Source organism: Diuraphis noxia, unplaced genomic scaffold, assembly GCF_037042655.1.
Source record: "Diuraphis noxia isolate RWA-SAM2 unplaced genomic scaffold, SU_Dnox_SAM2 contig0001, whole genome shotgun sequence".
In the NCBI taxonomy this organism is placed as follows: Eukaryota; Metazoa; Arthropoda; class Insecta; order Hemiptera; family Aphididae; genus Diuraphis; species Diuraphis noxia.
Window position 1 is genome coordinate 74,791,167 of NW_028301711.1, and position 20,426 is coordinate 74,811,592.

A 20,426-nucleotide genomic window follows, 5' to 3' on the forward strand; every position below is an offset into this window, starting at 1 on the left:
TATGGCGAGAGTCGCGAGACTGCGGCAGCAGCTGTTAAGCGGAGTATCGCAGCTGCAGCGTCTTTGAATGAATGGTAACTTGTAAGTCGTAACTGCTTCACGTTTGAACGAATTGATCCACAGATATATTATTTTAATATAATAACAATTTAGATTGTTAATAAGACACTACACAGTGATGTTTATTATATTGTGAAGAAAAGTTCCGCCGTTTTATCTGAGGCTGCGAGGCCAGGCTGAAGTATTATCACTGATTAAATAATATTAAGCAAGGTGGATAATAATAATATTATTATAATTAATATAATCCACCTTGATATTAAGTATATTTAATCAATGGTATTATCAATGATCACAGTACTATCACAGAATATTTATTTTGTGGTGTCATATTATCTTGTATCATAACATTCATAACATTCAAATATTTCAATATTTATTAATTTAAGATATAAAAAAACAAAAAGGTAAATAATAAATTGTCATCTTTATTACAAACATGATAATATTTCATTAATTAAAAAAAGATCATACATTTTTATAAATAATAATGTTATAGATACTTATACTTAACCTTTTTTTAGGAACTACAAAATGATGATCAAATTGTAAGTCACAAATATTTACAAGACAACACACGGTGTCAGGGGAGGCAGTATATGCTGATCTACGGTTTTTGGAATATAACAAAAGACATGCATGATTGGATGCCGGTTGTTGGAAATACAGATCTGAAAGATGTTCATTACATATATTTGTTCTATGTATTATTTATTAATGTTATATTTTTAATACTTATAATTTTCCAGTAAATATATACATGAATATTATGCGCTTAATATACATTGGTATGAATACCAAATTATGAGTTTTATATGATGGAATTTGGTGCTTTATTATGATAATTTATGTGTTCTTCTTGTCCAAAATATAAATATTTCACAAAAATTAATTGTAAATAATGCATATAAATAATAATCTGTATATATTTCATATATTCTATGAAGTAAATTTTCCTTAATATCACTTGAAATTCCAAAGAAGGCAACCATACATAGTAATAATACTTTTTATAAATATTATTAATTATTTAAACCAAAACCCATTTGCTATAATTGCTGCTTATAATAAAATTGTCTCTTCCTCTCATTTCATATACCATATACACAAGAGTAAATGTACGTCTTTAATCAAAACAGTGGTTTTGTAATTCTGGATAATAGCAGGGAAATATTTTTTTTTTTTTTTTTAATGTGATTGTTTTTGTTTAGATAGTACTTAAGTGTACAGTTGGGTTCGTTAATTTGTATTTGTATATTGTATATATTTAATTACGTATAATTATATTTTATTTTTTTTCATAGTAGTAATAACTAATAGTTCAAAGACAATTAATATGAATATATGATATCTTTGGCACTTATCGTTATCATGGTCTCGAGACGTTTGATACTGCTTCACTATCATTATTAATATTACGACCAATCAGGTGGCAGGACGTGAAAATCCATAGTTTCACATCGGACGAGTCGGACGACTCGAACAGTCTGATTTGTAAATAGTTAATAGATACTGCGTTGTATACTTGTATACGTAATCGTTCATTTTTTCACTGCTGTTTCAGACCTCGCCACCTCGGTCGTTTCACTTGCTGACTCGCTCCATTGCTCGCCACTTGGTCAAGTCACACGGCAGTCCTATACGACCGTAGATACGTCCCGGACATTGATTACCTGTTTTTGATCACTACGCTACAGTCGTTGTTGGTGATTTTCCCGTCTAGCTCGTTCAAGTGCTCATCACTCGTCTAGAACACTCCACCATCGGTAAGTTGTTCCTTTGACACATTCCATTACATCAGTTGTTCATACACCATTCTGCCATTGTGTGAATACCAATGACATTGTGCCGCGCTCTAATATTTTTAATAATTATCTGCTGCACGGATGCGTGGTATTTGTTCTCGCGCGTTTGCATTAATTATCATCGATATGTCTTACACTCGTCGTTGGCTAGCCTTCTTGTACTTAATACGTTTTCCGGAGGCCGCCGCCTTCTCTTTGTTAGTGTTATGTTTGTATTAATTGATAATATTGATATACAGGGTGATTCTTATTTCTTTTATCAAACTACACTCATTATTTCAAAAACTATTGACTTTTTTCAAATTTTTTTTTTCAAAATTGTAGATCCATCTTGTTCTAGAACTATATATTTTTAAAATATTTTCACCCTTATATTTATCAGGTAAAACATTATCAACTTTTGATTTTTAAATGACAACCTATACTTAAAATTTCATAAACTAAAAAGGCTATTTTTTCAATGAATTTTCACGTTTAAATTTTCATTTTTCGTTAATCCGTTTACAAGATATAGCCTCCCTAAGTTGGGTGGTTTTGAGTGGTGTTTGTGTGTTATAGGCAGTGCTGTAGTGGAGGGTATACGACGGTATACGCCATATACTTTCTGGTTATTTCTAATAAACTCTGTATACCTTATGGAGCTTATGGCTGATTAAGGTTGTATACTCTCCGTTGTAATGAAATTACCAAATAATATAAATATTATAAAAGTCATTAGATTATTATTAATATTGAAAAGAAATAATTTAACAAAATCGGAATCCAGACAACATTTATGGAATATTTTTCAATACATTTATTTAGAAAAAAATGTTTAGTTTTAATTTTAATTTTCACAATTAATGTATGTGTGTTTTTTTATTTACCCTCTACCAAAGTATTCGATCAGATTAAAATTAAAATTAAAAATTTTATTTTTAATTTTAATTTGTACAATTAATATAATAATATGGTGTATTGTGTTATTTACCCTCTACCAAAGTGATACCTAATGATAGTATGAATGTTTAATATTATAACTCATAGTATACCCTCTGCTTTTTTTAGGACTACAGCACTGGTTATAGCTGTATGTTAGGTGGTATTTACACACAAACACTATATAAGTGTTGTTTGATAAAAGAATCACCCTGTATAGTGTGCACTGTGTGTTCTCCCGACGTTCCTTAAAAGGAATCATTTGTTGATATTGATCTTGTGTCTTGTGGGCCTGCTACAAGAACTGTACAAGGCTTGTAAAGAATATCTAATGACTAGAGTTGTTTTTGACATTACCCCCTTGACTCAGCTTGAAAGTTATAGGTACATTCGAGCCACAATTATTAACATAATATTATCATCTCCCAAAGTTTGAGATCTCTAACTCCACCTGTGATCCAACTTGTAGAGTTTTAATTTAATATGTATTAGCAATATGCTCAAATGGCATATCTTTATTTTTGTTGTAAAATAATTGAAACCTTATGATAAATGTCTCCTAAATCTACTGTTGTGAGCTGTGACTTTATCTATGTTTACCTATGAGTCCCTGGTAGGATTATAGGCCATAATATCGAAAAAATAAAAGCGAAAAGAAAAATAGCGAAACTAAAATAGTGAAAAAAATAAAAGCGAAGTTTATATAATTACTAAATCGAAAATAGCGAAAAAATATTATTGTAATAAGTACAAGTATAAAAATATAATACAAAAAATTCACAAAATTATAGTTACATTTGTAGAGTTAAATTGTAAGCGATACCTTTTAAATAATTAATGTTGTCATTAATATTGTAAGACAAGGTTAAATTACGTATTTTTTCTGAACAATTTTTATATATTTTTTTTTATGTTTTTTGGCACCAGCAATGAACTGTTCCAGTTTAATGTCCTCTAAATGTTGCTGATCTTTCAACACATCGATAAATGTCCATAATGTTGGATGATATGCACCTTAAATTATAAACAAATTATAAACATTATAAATATATTGAATTAAAATATAAATTATATACTAACCAAGTAATGAACTGAAACCTCTATGCCAACCTTCTACTGCATTGTTAGTCCTTGGTAATAAAGTGCTTGCTGATTTGTAACAATTCCATAAACTAATTGAATACTTTGGTGATCTACGACCTTTTCTTCGACCCATTGGGCGGCCTATCCAGGTGTCTTCAAAGTAGTCAATAAGTGGTTGTAAAATGTTTTCGTTATCTGTGTAGTATGGTGAATTTATTAATTCTTCAAACGCATCTATCACATGATTTTCTGGTACATATGCTAATGCTAATAAGAGCCGTATCTGTATTGAAAATGTCGAATCTGATATATATTTTTGGGCCATATATTGAATTTGTTGTATTTTACGCCTATACATTGGGAAAAATGGAAATGGCATCCTTTTTGTTTTACATTAGGAAATACTTCTTTAAATGCATTAATTGATGCCATTTCAAAATCTGACATAATTGATGTTGGCGATAAAGTTGATTTAATTGTTTTTAATTGTTTAAGGAGGTGTACATATGTTTTTTGTGATTTGTTTGGTAATAAAGAGTAAACAGTTGGTATCAACGAATTTGTTGTTAATACGTGTATTGTGTAAATTTGAGTGAAAAGTGTCGGAGTGCACTTAAATGTACCATCAACGAACCAATTATTATATTTTTCCATTAATTCTAGATTCTCTTTTGTAAAAAATATTAAAATACGTTCATCTGATGGGCCGCTATCGTACTGCATGAATTGCCTTCCATCTTTAGTTAAAGTATACCTTTCGGGTATTTGGAGGTTAAAAAGTGACTGAGGATTCGGCGGTGCACAATCATTACGTTGGCGTACTCTTCTTAACGTGTGTTTTAAATTAGATATTTCGGGTAATGCACCTGATATCACTGGATTTAATTGTGATGAAGCGATTATTTGTTGAGAGTTATCTTGTGACGATAGTGCTTGGAATTTCATTCTCTCGACTTCTTTTTTTACTTCTAGTTTGCATATATCTGGAACGTGGTTATGCTCTGAAGGCTCTTTTTTAATTATATTATCACTTGTAGTTGTTAATCGACCCTTACATTTCATATCTATACATTTCCAATACTTCGATTCCTTGTACATTTTTTCCTCTCTATATGTATAACTATTATAAACTAGTAAAAGCTTATTTTTATTAGATTTAATGAATTCCATAACTTAAAAAATCAAATTTAAAAAATACAGTTCATAAGAAATATAATAATAAGCACAACACTTTGCAAACGATTGTCACATTGTCGAACGTCGTACAAAACTATTTGATGTCCATATAGTATAGGTTACATTATGTACACTATTCACGACAAAATGACAAAAGCGATAACGGATATTACCTTGAGTCACAATAATAATGACAGACTAATAAAGATTACATTATTCCCTAATCTCTGTTTAATATTTACTATAAAAACAAGAGTTTTCCCCTAAACATTCGATATATTATTTTTCGCTATAATTAAGTTTTGTTATTTTTATTTTCGATATTTTTAATTCGCTATTTTGGCCGGTTACCCCCTGGTAGTAATATCATAATAATAATGCTGGAGAGCAGCGGTGTAGTGCCAATAATAATAATAATAATACATGTGACATTATATATATTACTACTCGTATGAATATTCCTTCAAGTAGGTCACGCAGGAATTGTGTGTTTTAAACGGATATCACAATATCAAAAATTGTATAAGGGACATCCTGTTGACAGCCACACGCACCGTATATGACCGTGGGAATTACGTAGAATAGATAAAATGACTAGAGTTGGGACTTGGGATTCTCTCTATGAGAGGAGGTCGTCGACGACACAATCAGACGGACCATCACCAACGACCAGCTAGGAGCTAGGAGTAACAATCACATCTCGCTAGCTACCACTCTATTAATTTGGACTTATAGAAATTTCAACATAGTAACTATTATCACTTGTGTTTTATAAATTAAATAAAGTGTTACACTATACTCAACATCAATCTATCTTTCATATCCCATACCTAAAATCGATCTGACAGAGTTGGATCGTAACACTACCATAATATAATTTGACCAAGAATTATGTATCAAGATTAATAATAATAACAAGATGTTGTAAACTTAACTATGAACTGTAAATGTGGTATACGCTTAGGATCAATTAGCTTGTACCACAATCAGACAGCATCATATTCATTCCTTTTCAATGTTATCATTATTACTTAATGACTAGTGACTATTTGGATTCATTATTACCACAAATGTTATTATGGTTCACTATTCCAATAAAAATAAGTAAATGAAGCTGATGGAATCTAAATGGAAACTTATTATTGAGAGACTCTTTTCAATGTATGAATTGATTCAATTTGGTTAGGGCCCAGCCCGGGCCATTTGAGAGAAAAATTTAAATGTTTACAGACTTGACAATTAGATTACAATTACTGGTTACATGTACAACTTTACTATAAGTAATGAATACATATATATATATATATATATATATTGAAAGTGTTATAAATAAAAACCAAAGCAAGAAGTGTCAACATTGGCATCTTCAAATCTCTCAAATCTTCTAATTGGTTCATTCATCAAGTAATTAGAGATGCAAAGCGGAATTTAAAAAGAAATACTATTTCTAATATTTTGTTGTGGTACTCTTAAGTTAGTTAGACTTAAGAAGTAAGGAGAATATACTTGTCTTGATAATAATCCATTTAAAAATGTAAACCTAAGAGTATGTCTTCGTTTATCAAGGGTATCCATAAGCGTAAAATGGGAAGGGGGCTAAGGAGGCTATAGCCCTCTCTCGAAATTCTGTCCATGTATGAGAACTGAAACATTTTTATTTGAAAAAAAAGGGTATCTATATCAAGAAATTTGGAAACAGAGGTGTAATCGTACAGTGAATAGTGTTTGTATATTGGGTAAAATAAATCCATCAAACCTAAGAAAATGTCTTTACACCATTGTCTGTTTCTATCTAATAATAGTTACCTGATTAATTTGAATCCCGAAGAACAGCACCATACTCTAAAATCAAACAGAAAAATAAGCTAAAACATGTTTTTAAAGATAGACCAAGTTTAGTCATGTCCTAGTCTTTTTATGAACCCAAACATCTTATAAGCTTTACAAAATACAACATATATTGATATGTAGTCCAGGGTCAAAAGAACTAATTACTAAACAAGCCCAACTCAACTATAGTTTTTACATACAACATTTCTAAATTTTTTAGCTTCACAGGACCATAGAATTTCTATTTTCAAGTGGATGACATTATGTGACACTTATCAAGGTTCAACGTAAGGTCTAGAATTTGAGACCACTAAGAAAATTGTTTACATTATTTCAAAATTGTCTAAAGCTTAAGACATCAAAATAATTGATGTGCTTAAATATCTCCATGCCATCTACAGAACAAAGTAGTTTGTAATGAAATATTGCTAACACTATTTAAAAATAAAAAAAATAATGGCGACAAATCACCACTTGCAGAATACCAGAAGAAGACATAAATACATCTTTTTAGTTTACACCGAACACTTAAACTACCAATATCTATCACAAAGAGACAGAGAAATACAGTATATAAGAGGTTTACCAAATCTTAAAGGATACTGATCAGTACACCTCACAAATCATTGAATCGAAAACTTTTTCCAGATCAGTAGGATAGATTACATTAACCTGAATATGATTTTTGAATGCATCATTAACTAATGAGATAAATACAAGATTACATGAGAGAGTAGATCAACCTGGTTAAAAGCTATGTTGTTCTTCCAACATTTAAAATGTCTTTAACCATTTGTTGAATATATTTTAAAATATGAAATTTCAATAAATTTGATGTATGAAGTTGTATAAAAATATTCCTATGAATCAAAAGTATTAAGGCAAACTACCTGTTTATGAATGCCATCGGCATTGGGTATTAGTGGAAAAGTACTTTCATTCAATTATATTCTAAAAAGGTGAGACAAAGAAAATGAAATGACGACTTTATTTGAAATAGCAATTCCTGTATAAACCTACTGACCAATTTCTTTTAGAAACGGACAGTTCAATGAAAACATCTTAACAAAAATAACCATTATTGGAAATTTCTGAATTTGAAATACTAGGCACTCTGTTATAATCAATGTGAAATAATTAAGATATTATAAATATGTATTATCTTAAAAGCAGTAATAGAATCATAATATTTATAAATTGCAAGAATATACAATTTGAAGTCTAATCTTAATTTTATTTACTGTAAAAATATTTTAATTCGATTTATGTTGGTATTTTATTTATATTTTATTCCCTGAACTTTTTTTTTTTATTATGTTTATTTAAATTCAATATTATATAAAATGTATTATAATATACTGTTATGAAGGCAATTATGTGCTAATTTATTATATTAATATGTTATGATTATTACTATTTAATGTGACAACAGACAACTATTATTGTAAAATATGACATCATATAATATAATATTATGTTTAATTTGATTATGATGGGAACATAGTTATAAACCAAAAAATTTTGGAAGTTATGATTATTTTGTATAGACCATACACCAAAAGTATTTAGCTATTTTTCATTAATTACATTTTTATTGTTTCAACATATAATTTTTTTTACAATTTTTAATTATGTAGTTTAATCAATAAAACTTATTGCTGTGATATATATTGTTATAACATTTTGAACGATGTCCTCGAGAGAGTAAAGATTTGTATATTATAATAACGCAAAAATAAAATTGAATTTGATTATGAATTATTAAATTAATTATTTAATTATATTGAATATGATAATAATATAATAAATAAAATAACCAGCAAATCATATATTACATGCCAGTACATTAAAATATGTCATAAAAAACTACTGTTATCCCAATAAAAACATTTCATCAAACTCCGTGTAAAAAAAAGGCTTAAGTCTGAAAAAAAACTAGTAATTCATAAGACTTCAGCATTATAAAGATGTGGTATCATGAGTAAATGTTAAGTAAATTAAATTTATTCTCAATAATTTATTTATTCTGGAAGGAATTTTGGTTATAAATTAAAAATGAAGAACTTTTTATAAAATAAATTAAGTAACAATAGTAACATTTGTAATGGTAATCATTAATATTCCAAGTATGAACGAACATGTTTATTTGTTGAAATAGATTGGTTCTAGCAAAGTAAACAAATTATTGAGATAGAATAAATTTAATTTACATAGCATTTATTCATGATATTATATCTTAATAATGCTTACATTTTATGAACGACTAGTTTAATAACTTAAGTTATTAATGTTATACACTTTTTTATTTTTTTGTGTCTGTGCACACACAATTAATAGTGTAAATAATGCTTCCGATTTCAACTTCAGTATCTTGTTCGATGGGAAAGTGAAGTTAGTTGGTATTTTTGGTTTTGGGAGGTCATCATTTAAAATTCCCAATAGTTTCAAAAGCGCCCGAAAAAACAAATGAAAAATTCATGAAAAAAACGGGAATTTTTATGCAAAACCGATATGATTTTTGGCGTAACTCTACAATTAAAGACTGTAGATACATGCGATTTTGACTGAATATATATATATAAATATTAGCTCTATACAATTTTCAAAATATTTTGAGCTGTTTATGAGCATTTTCAGTTTCAAATTTGTTTTTATTTTTTTTTTTTTCTATAAATATCAATAAACTTTTATTTGTTAGATAAAAAATCTTGAAAATTTAATATTTAATAAAAGGCTCCTAATATTATACCTACTGTTTCAACGGCAGATGAAGAATATTAAAACTCCGTAGTCAGAATATTTTTCACAAGCATTTAAAGTTCAAATTTCGACAAAATACTAAAAATGACGAAAATTTGCAAATTATTTTGAGTTAGAAATTATAGAAAAATCTTTAAATGTTTTTAACAGTTATATAGAAAATAATCACTTGCAAGTTGTGGTTATACATTTCATGTATAATATAATGTGATTGTGATATGTATATAGTAATAAAAACATTATCTTTAGAATAATTAACTATATTAATTATTATATTAATTCATATATTTATAAATTAAAATGAGTAAAATCAATCATTGTATGGTACATTTCAATAAATTATAATAACTATACACAAAAACCAATAGAATATTAATTAAAATTTTTTACTGACTATGATTATTCAAAATGCAGTTAAAGTATAAAATATTTAAATTTGTATTACATAATAATGATAATTTCAAAATGCTAATAATAATACACATTATTTTAAGAGAAGATGTTAAACATTTAAATATAAACATAATTATAATTAGTTAACATATTTTAACTTAAATGATAAAAAAATCCAGTCAAAATAAAGAACATTTCTTTATTTCCTTCGTACCGTTGATAGCCATAATAAGTAATTATTCAAATTAAAACACTATTAATAAATAAAACAAAATCGAAAGGTTGCGAAACAAAACTATGAGAAAGGCATATAAACGTATGAAATATTTGTTATCGTTCTATAGTTTGTACGACGATGACGTCACAACGTCATTTTCTCCCACTCCAGTTTTTTCAATATTTTCAAAATGAGGCAACCCATATAATCTATAAACCTTGAATAGTATCACAGTGACGTCACGTATTATATAATTATATCTATAATCTGGCAAGAGATTCGTGGTACTGGGGTTTCGAGTTTTGTCAACACTGGCGCTATCTAGGTATCTAAAATAAAAAAAGCGGGAAAGTGGATGTCGCTCTGCTGTACATGCAGTAGGTAACAAGTGGGTTACTGTAATGGATGGAATTAAATTTGAATCCGATGATATTATATCATTGTATACGAAAAACGATTCTGAGCGAAGACGGTTTATCTGTCTAGGATATATTATCAATTATTAAAAACTTTCAAATCTAAGGCCCTCCTCACACAGGGATACTCAAAAGAAACTGCAATCGCCTAGGTACTAGGAGACTGGGTGACTAGACAACTACAGTTGCCGGTTATCTTCACACACAGTATACTAAATTTTTGTTTCTAGTTTTTTAAACTATAGTGTCGCCCGACAGTACAGTTCATTAAAAATATATAAAAAAATATATAAACAAAATTATAATTAATTAATAATTATAAATAATAAATTCTTTATAGCCATGTACTTATTGTACTTAGAACCAATTATTATTATTACTGTGATGATACTCGAATATTCTCGGCCTTACCTGTGAGCTTAACTTCTGTGGCTACTTCACTCCAAGCTTTTCCCCTTATATTTCTTTTGGAGTAGTTTTTTAAGGTATAATTATATAGCTCGGGATACTTTTCTATTTGTTGCACAAATTGTATATTAAAATTTTGATCCATGTTATAATATTTTATTATACATGAAATAAAAATTACCAAGCAACTCGACCAACCAAAGTAGCGAGGAGACCGACATGTCTAGTCGCCAGTTGACTGGTCGCGTCAGTTTATCAATCGCGGCGACTTAAGTAGCGCCGTTTGAACGATGCCATTCAAACACACATGCGCAATTGCCTATTCGCCTAGTCTCCTTGTATCTAGGCGATTGCAGTTTCTTTTGAATATCCCCGTGTGAGGAGGGCCTTAGATTTAAAATAAATTTTTTTTATGAATTTCTAGCTTATTTAGATTTTTACGTATGTTGCCAAAATTCAAATTTGAATGATTGTAAAAAATAATTGTGACTATGTATTTATTTTATTTTTCAACTGCTATTGTAAAAATATGTTAGGAGCCTTGTATTAAATTTTAAAATCTTAGATATGAAAGGAAAATTTTTTATGAATTTCTATCTAAGATGATTTGAACATGACCGTAATTTTTACGTATTTAGTCGAAATTTGAACTTTAAATGTTTATAAGAAAAATCGCGCCTATGTATTTTTAATATCTTTCAACAGCTGCTTTACAATGAGTTAGAATCCTTGTATTAAATTTTCAAGCTTTTCTACTCAACAAATAAATTTTTATCGATATTCATAGAAAAAAAAAAACTAAAAAAGTTGAAAAATTAAAATGTCAGTAAACAGATCAAAACAAATCAAAATATTTTGAAAATTTTATAGAATATATAAAATGCCTATATAAAAATTCAGTGAAAATTTCAAGTATCTGCGGTCATTTGTTTTAGAGTTACACCAAAATAAGAAAATCGGTAAATGTGAAATCCAGTGAAACCCCAATGTTGTAAAAATTTAAATTTCAAATGCTCATAAAAAATTAACTTAAATTTCCGGTGGACTTTTTATTTATGATAAAGATTAAAAACCTTGTAAGGAATCTTGTATTAAATTTTTAAATCTTAGATTTAAAAAGAAAATTTTTTATGAATTTCTATCTTAAAATAATTTGTGAATTTTTGTGATTTTTACGTATTTTGTCAAAATTCAAACTTTGAATGCTGATTAAAAAAAATTGTGACTGAATTTCTTTTATTTTTCAACTGCTATTGTAAAAATATGTTAAGAGCCTTGTATTAAATTTTCAAGCTTTTCTGTCCAACTAATAAATTTTTATCGATATTAATTTTAAAAAACTAATAATGATCGAAAATTGCATATACCTATGAATAGTTTAACTTAAGTCGAAAATTTTTGAAAATTGCATGGTGGATAGAATATACTTATATAATCATTCGGTGAAAATGTAATGTATCTATGGTCGTTTATTTTAAAGTTACATTAAAAACCAAAATCGATTTTTTCGAAAACTGATTGTGCGTAAAATGTCCCGTTTTCCCCTTAATTTGTAGTTTGTTTTTCTCGATTATGTAGAAAATTATTAAGAATTTTTCACTTTTGACCCACCAAAGTACCAACTACATTCACTTTCTGATCGAACAAAGTACTGAAGTCAAAAATCGAAGCACTTTTACTGCCCCAAAACGTGATGACAGACACAAAAAAAAAACACACATCATGGTAAAATCAATATTTTCATCGCTCCGCTCAGAATCTAAAATAATAAATTGCTATGCTATAGTTATGGAGCTTTATTTCCCGCCTATTTTATGCTCCATAAAAAATTATATATATAATATTTTATATACTATATACTGAATTTATGTTAATAGGTAGCTATAATACTTTTTTGCTTTAGTTGAAATTATACTACTGATTATTACTATACTTGTCAAATATATTATATTTAAACTTCTCTTCACACTTTTCCAGGCTTAGGACTGGCAGTATTTTTTACTGGCGTGTTTAAAAATTCACATAATAATATATTTGTCAATCACAATTCACTGTACTAATAATATTATTATAAACGGTGTACAGGCGAACGGATTCATTTCGCGAACACATTGAATATGGAAGGTAAAAGGAGAAAAAAAATGTACATACAATTAGACGAAAGAATTAGAAAAATATTAGTAGACTATGAATTAGATAATGATTTAGAAAAATAGCTATTATTCAAAAATTAGAATAAGGTTATGTTTATTATGTATGTATACTGTGAGTCTGTGAATTGTGACAAATATATTATTATGTGCATTTTTTATAATAATAATTTTTTTTTAATTTTTTTATGTAAGTACAGTGAATTGTTATTGACAAATATATTATTATGTGAATTTTTAAACACGCCAGTAAAAAATACTGCCAGTCCTAAGCCTGGAAAAGTGAGAAGGGAAGTTTAAATATAATATATTTGACAAGTATAGTAATAATCAGTAGTATAATTTCAACTATAGCAAAAAAGTATTATAGCTACCTATTAACATAAATTCAGTATATAGTATATAAAATATTATATATAGCACCCAAATTGTATAGTTCGGTAGATAGAAATAAATTGACCGCAAAAGGTGCCGACCGCAAATGTCCCGACCGCATCGGTGCCGACACCTCTCCTATACCTTTCGCTATAAAGTAGGTGTTTTATTTTGTTTTATTACTAATGTATTATTATTACTGAATAAATGTAAATTTTTATTATTTTATTTGTCATTCTAATTACTTAATGAAGTGCCCATACCTATAATTTTTAAAAATCCAGTGACTAATTTTATAACTCGATACATTTTAATAAAATCTATCTCGATACTTCTTTTAAGTATCTCCCCCCCCCCAAGCCTGTACAATAGTGAGATATAAATTTCCCGCACAAAAAAAATTTAAGAATTTTAATAATTTTTTTTTTTAATATAAGAGCATACCGGTACCTATAATAAAAATATATCATGGAGGATTTGGACCATTCATAAAAAAATAATCACCCCCTCCCCCTAGTTGAAATCCTAGTACGGTTATTCTGTCACCACCAGCCCGTCGTTCGATAGTGGAGCTACATTTTACAATTATAGCATTTAAAATAATAGGAGTAATGGACGTTTTTCGAATTAAACTTGATTTATTATTCCTTAAAAATGGATCAGATCTATAACATATATACAGGAGTAGGGTGCTCTCGTTTAAAACTGGTTTCAATCATAAAAACAAAATATATATATTATGATAATTAGCAATTCAATACATAAAAATGGATGATTCATATACATCAATATTTACAATTCATCAAAATATTGAATTTGTAAATAGACAATTATACGGTTTTAAATGATTTTTATTATTATTTTGCGTTGGTTGTTTAAATACTGTAATTATGCATAAAACTATAGTAATATGTATTTTGTATTTTTACCAGGGTGTAAGCATGTAACACTGGTTATGCTCTAAATGTCAAACAACAACAAATAATTAGATTCAAAAATAAAAGTTTATTTAAAGCACCCATAGTAAAAAGCCTCAAAATATTGTCAAAAAATTCAAACACATGTTAAAAATTAAAACTGGACATTCTGAATATGTAATTAATCACCCCTTATGGGTCCAAAACATATAGAAAATACTTGTACTTTGATTCTTTTCTTACTATAATTAACAAAAAAAATTCAGTTTACCGAAAAGTCAATTTCAATTTATATTCCTAAAAATATTAAATTATAAATACTTGAACAGAAAAATGTATGGAAGATGCATCATTTAACTGTATTAAGTTCAAGGTTAATTTAAGAGTATTCATTATTAGTGTATATAATTACAACTTTTTAAGGGAATTGAACATTAATGATACATGTAAATTATAAATTTATTTGTTGCTTCAAAATTACTAATTAAAAATTCTGATTTTATAGGTACTCAAACAGGTGTTCTACTTTCAATAATATTGTCTATAAAACTTGAGAGCCATAAAGTTGAAATGTAAGTGATTTACAAATTCATAATATTTAAAACTATTTTTATTTATTTAGAATTACATTTTTAACTATTATAATATTAAGAAAATGGTATTAACTGTATCATTTTAGATTCTGAGTGAGATGGTTAATGTATTAGTCTTACAATGATGTAGCATTTTATTTTAATTTTTAATTTTTCGTCTGTCATCACATTCAAAAATCAGTAAAAATGCTTTATTTTTTTTCAACATCATCTTTTCTGGTATGAAAGTTTATAAGTGGAGATTAATTAAAAAGAGTGAAATGTATTATTATTAATGTGAAATTTGTCATTCTGTATATTTTTAAGATTGTATATGCAGGTGTAGTGGGCCTCTTAAGAATGTAAATTAGAATTATACATTTTAATTTAGAATTATTTTTGTTTTTCATATATTAATTAACCAGTGATTTACTCAAATAATGATGTTGCGTAGTTTGTAGGAAATAGTTAAGTTATGACGAGTATATGTTAATGTAATTAAGTTCATCAGTACTCCAAAATTCTCAAGTCCTCAGATTTTTTTTGAATGTTACTTATTTTTTTTTTTTTTAGTTTACTAGGCTGGTTATTTAATCATTTTATTTATGTTTAATAGTTTTATATTAACTGCACCTGCCATAGTATATACTAATCAATATAATAACATAAAATAATTTGCTTAAGTTAAATTCAAAACAAAATTTAAATATAATATATTAAATTTATGAAATAGTTAACTTAGAAATTATATTTATAATATATCATATAAATATTTGCGTTATTATAACATTGTAATAAATATTATGTGTTATTATAATTCGTCAATTTTCATAAATCTTTAAATTTTTCAACATGACTAGATACTTAAACTAATTATTTCAATGACTAGGAGTAATTTAATCATTTATTAAGTTTATCCTTGGTAACATTATTTAATTGAATACATCACTGTTTTATTTCGACTGTTGGTATACAACTATCATAGGTACAATTATTACTAGCTTTACTAACTAATTAATTTTATCCATTTAGATAATTTTTTCTGTATGATTATAGATAGGTGTTTTCATAACTTAGGATTAAATAACTACTTATATAACTAATGATTTTTATCTTAATTATTGTGTTTTTAGTTTTTTTCTCAGTTTTATTTTATATAAATAGTTTTTGTTTTTGTTTTTGTTTTAGATTTACCTGGCCCTATAACAATTCAGTAAATTCATAAAATGAATCCATTTGAGTCGAAAATTGTCTATATCAACATAACAGACTCAAATCATGAAATATCAAATGTTACTGGAAATGATGAAAGGTATTATTTTCAAGTCGTTGAACAAGAAAATACATCTTACTCCAATGACAATGGTATGGGAAGTAGTAAAGCTAGTTTACCAATTAATGAAATATCTTACTCAAATAATATTTCATCATTTAACCAAATGGAAATAAATGATATTTGTTCATCAATAGTGAATGATATACATGAAATTTATAAAGAATATTCATCAGAAATTGAAAGTCAGCTTGAAATAACTACGGACTTAGAAAACCCAAATGATGGCATAATTCCTCTAGAAATCATTGATTCCATTAGCCAGACTGATCCAGTTGTACATTTAACTCAAGATAAACAGAAGGAAAATTCTGAAATGATTGATGATAGTGGGAAACAAAATAACATTATCGATTTCATTGATATCAGTGATGAAGATGAGAATAATGAACAAGAAACCAGCAATATTTCTCCAATTGTAAATTTAACTAGCGTCCATAAACTACAACACGCAAAAAATGTAAAGAAAATACTTCCATTGTTCAAAAGAAAAATTAATTTTAATATTCAATTTTTAAATAAAAAGCAGACTAATGAGCATGTGAATCCTGAAATAAAATCTCCTAATGGATATCCATTAAGAATGGGGGATTTATTATTATTAATTACACCTCATACCTGGCTGAATGATAATATAATCCAGAATTATATTTCGCTATTAATTAGTAATTGTGATCAGAATGTATTGGAATTAAATACTGATTTTTTGATTAGTTATAAACGGAATGGGTACAAATTTATTTATAAATGGTTCAAAATAAAATATCCTTCGTTAAATAACTACAAAAGAATTGTAATTCCAATCAACCCTAACATGAATCATTGGGCCTTACTTGTGGTTGAAATTTGGGAAGGAAAAATTTATTATGCGGATAGCTTTAATCGTTTAAATTTAGAGGAATTGTCAATGACATCTGAATTTTTAAATCAGATATCTATTGACTACTTCCAAGATTCAGGTGTCAAGCGGACTATACCCAACAATTGGACATATGAAAATTGGAATTCTCCTTCTCAATCAAATGTTTACGATTGTGGTGTATTTACATGCACCAATGCTAGATATTTCTTATTCGACAAATACCCAGATTATACAGAGACAGATGTTCCGCTTTTACGGCATAGGATTGCGTGGGAACTGATTAATAACACAATTATTCCTTTTTAACCAATTTTTGAACTATCATTATTTTTATTAACTTTATAGTTACAACACCCTATATTGTGTATTGTTATATAATTAAATTTGAAGTGTCAAAACATAATTTTAGCTATTAATTTTACTCCCAGTGAAAGAGTTACCAGCCAGTGATTTTTAATTTTTGTAAATAAATCTGTACTGAACCAATGAACTGTGGATCTCATAATCTTGTAATGTCGTATTAAACATTGTGACTTAGACCGTGTTTATATTTAAAACCGAACAGTCAGTGGAAGACCTTATTTTTTCAATATATTCAAAGGGTCTTAAGACTATCATCAACATAACATATGAGACTGAATGATAACATTAATGTATGAGATGTAAGCGCTTCTTCTGTTTTTTAATCTAGTTTTTTATCATCACTACCTAACCAAACAATTATTTTCAATATTGGCCGTGTAAATTAAAAGCTATAAAACAAACTTCCTATCATTTCATAATTGATATATAATTAGATATGGTACATTTGTCTATATACATGTAATTATATATATATTTTTTTTTTGACCATGGTTAGATATTAATTAATTGTACTAGGGATTACTTACTATGTTAAAAACTTTTTAAATAAGTTTAGTTTGATACAATCAAAAATTGTAAATCAATTATATTTTCCATTGTTATTATTATTTAGTTATTTATGAGTATCATTTAATGGAAATAAAAAAACACTGTATTTAGTTTGAAAAATAATAATATTAGAGGGTAGTAATAATAGTTAATAACTTTTAATTTTATCTTTATAATTAAAAGTAAAATTTTTAATTTATAACATCTTATTAATATTATCAATTGATTACTTGAAAACATGTTAATATATTTAAGTTGTATTTTCTACAATTAATGTATTTTTTTAGTTCAGAAAAAAAATCATGCCTGGAATAGCAACCAACAGTTTGTTGTTAATTATTTCCAAAAATATTAAAATTGTGTTGATACAGAAAATGGTTTTCTTTAATGTAATTATATGGAAGTGGCGTGATCACTATTCAATTTTGACTTAAGCAAAGATCTACATAAAGCTTAACTATACAATTGATGTTTCGAGTATTATATATTTTTTAACTTTTATAGATTTTTGTAAAAAATAATATAAATTAATTATATAAAATCAAAATTGAATTTTGATAACAAAATCAATATTGTGTCAAGAAATAAAATTGCAATGTTTGGTTGATGAGATGGGAGAGTTAGATGCACTCAAGTCTCTTATCCTCCTCACAGCCGATAGGTACCTATAAGGTACACATAACAACAGTTAAAATTTTGAAAAGTGAACATAAACTTTTTCTGATAATTTCTATATATTAAAATCAAATTTGGAATAACTAGTTCATGAGTTATAAGTACCTATATTAAGTTTAGAAAAGCTGAGTAGGTAGTGGACCCATCTTTGCAAGGTATCCACATAACACTTCATTCTGCTCATCAAAATTAAAAACACAGTGTAACACTGAAATCTCTAAATACCGGACACTCTTAGTTGCCATAATTTTGTCTGTTATTTAGAGGTGTCCGCTATTCTAGAGGGGGGGGGGGGGTTAATTTTGGAAAATAACTCGGAGAAATTAATAATTACATAGGTAGGTATTTACAACATTTATTATAAATTTAATATTTATAATCAATGATGTTTCTGTATTTGCATTATTGTATTGCAAATATTAATATTGACATATTGTACATACTATTATTTAAAATTATATGAAAAATCTGTTACTTTCGCTTGTTTAGACCTTGATGCATATTAGTTTCGCGGACCAAGGCATTTTCTAATTCAATGCGTCGGAGACAAACTACAATATAGATAGATAGATAAATATTTATTAAAGCATTCCACGATTATTCTATAGGTATTTACGATAAAAAATTGTCAAAATCAAAATGAAATTGCCATAAAAGTGTCCATTATTTAGAATGTAAGGTATTTAGGGGTTTTCCTGTATAAAAGTAGTGAAAATGTCTCCGTTTCTGAAGAAATGTCCGCTAAATAGAGGTGTCCGTTAAAGGAAGTTTAGCTGTAGTATGTGTAAAAAACAAGACAATTTAAATTTATTTTTTAAAAATTATATACTATTATTTGAAAAAAAATTAAAATTAAAAAATCAGCCTTCCTTCAATAAAATATCTTTTTCTTCTTCTTTCTGGTAAAATAATAGTTATCAAAATCCAAAATTTTTACAAGGGATGAGAGCTTATTGTGAAAGTCATTGTTGTAGATATAATATGCCCATCAAGTATCAACCTCTCCCAGTGGCGGTTATAAGGGAGGGGGTGACGATAGGTGAATCGCCCCCCCCCCTTGATCCGTGTTTTAGATTCTGAACGAAGTGATGAATGTATTGATTTTACAATGATGTGTGTTTTTTTTTTTATGTTTGTTTTTGTGTCTGTGTACAGCTTAACTAGTCGAAATAATGCTTCGATTTCAAACTTTGGGGGTGGTTTACAATGTAAAAGTGAAGATGCTTGGTGCATTATAGAGGTCAAAAGTAAACATTTTCCAACAGTTTTCAAAAAAATCGAGAAAAACAAAAAAAAAAAATGAGAGAAAAACGGGAATTTTTACGCAAAACCAGTTTTTGACCAAATCGATATTTTTATATGGTTGTAATTCAAAAACTAATCACTGTAAATACTTGAAATTTTCACAAAATGTTAATGTTAGTGATATCTATATACAGTTTAATTTTCATAAAATTTTCGACTTTTTTTGAATTATTTATAGACCACTGAAATTTTTGATTTTTTTGAAAATTTTTTTTTTGAAGTGTCGGTAAAAAAATGTTGGACAACCAAAAAAACATGA

At 27.3% G+C, this 20,426-nt stretch overlaps 1 protein-coding gene and 1 pseudogene across 1 annotated transcript; one reads left to right on the forward strand and one right to left on the reverse strand.

Annotated features, from left to right (window-relative positions):
- Positions 1-112: 112 nt before the first annotated feature.
- Positions 113-17,916, forward strand: LOC107168844 (uncharacterized). The gene is made up of 5 exons (XM_015518385.2): positions 113-467; positions 585-1,554; positions 1,625-1,826; positions 15,014-15,080; positions 16,269-17,916. Exon 5 carries the CDS (start codon positions 16,307-16,309, stop codon positions 17,579-17,581), a length of 1,275 nt encoding a protein of 424 aa, XP_015373871.2. The 5' UTR covers positions 113-467; positions 585-1,554; positions 1,625-1,826; positions 15,014-15,080; positions 16,269-16,306; the 3' UTR covers positions 17,582-17,916.
- On the reverse strand, positions 3,575-4,334 carry LOC149061696 (uncharacterized; annotated as a pseudogene).
- Positions 17,917-20,426: the final 2,510 nt, after the last annotated feature.

What these genes read in the sequence shown, in the direction of transcription:
- LOC107168844 (XM_015518385.2), top strand. Translation starts at nt 16,307, where the DNA reads ATGAATCCATTTGAGTCGAAAATTGTCTATATCAACATAACAGACTCA.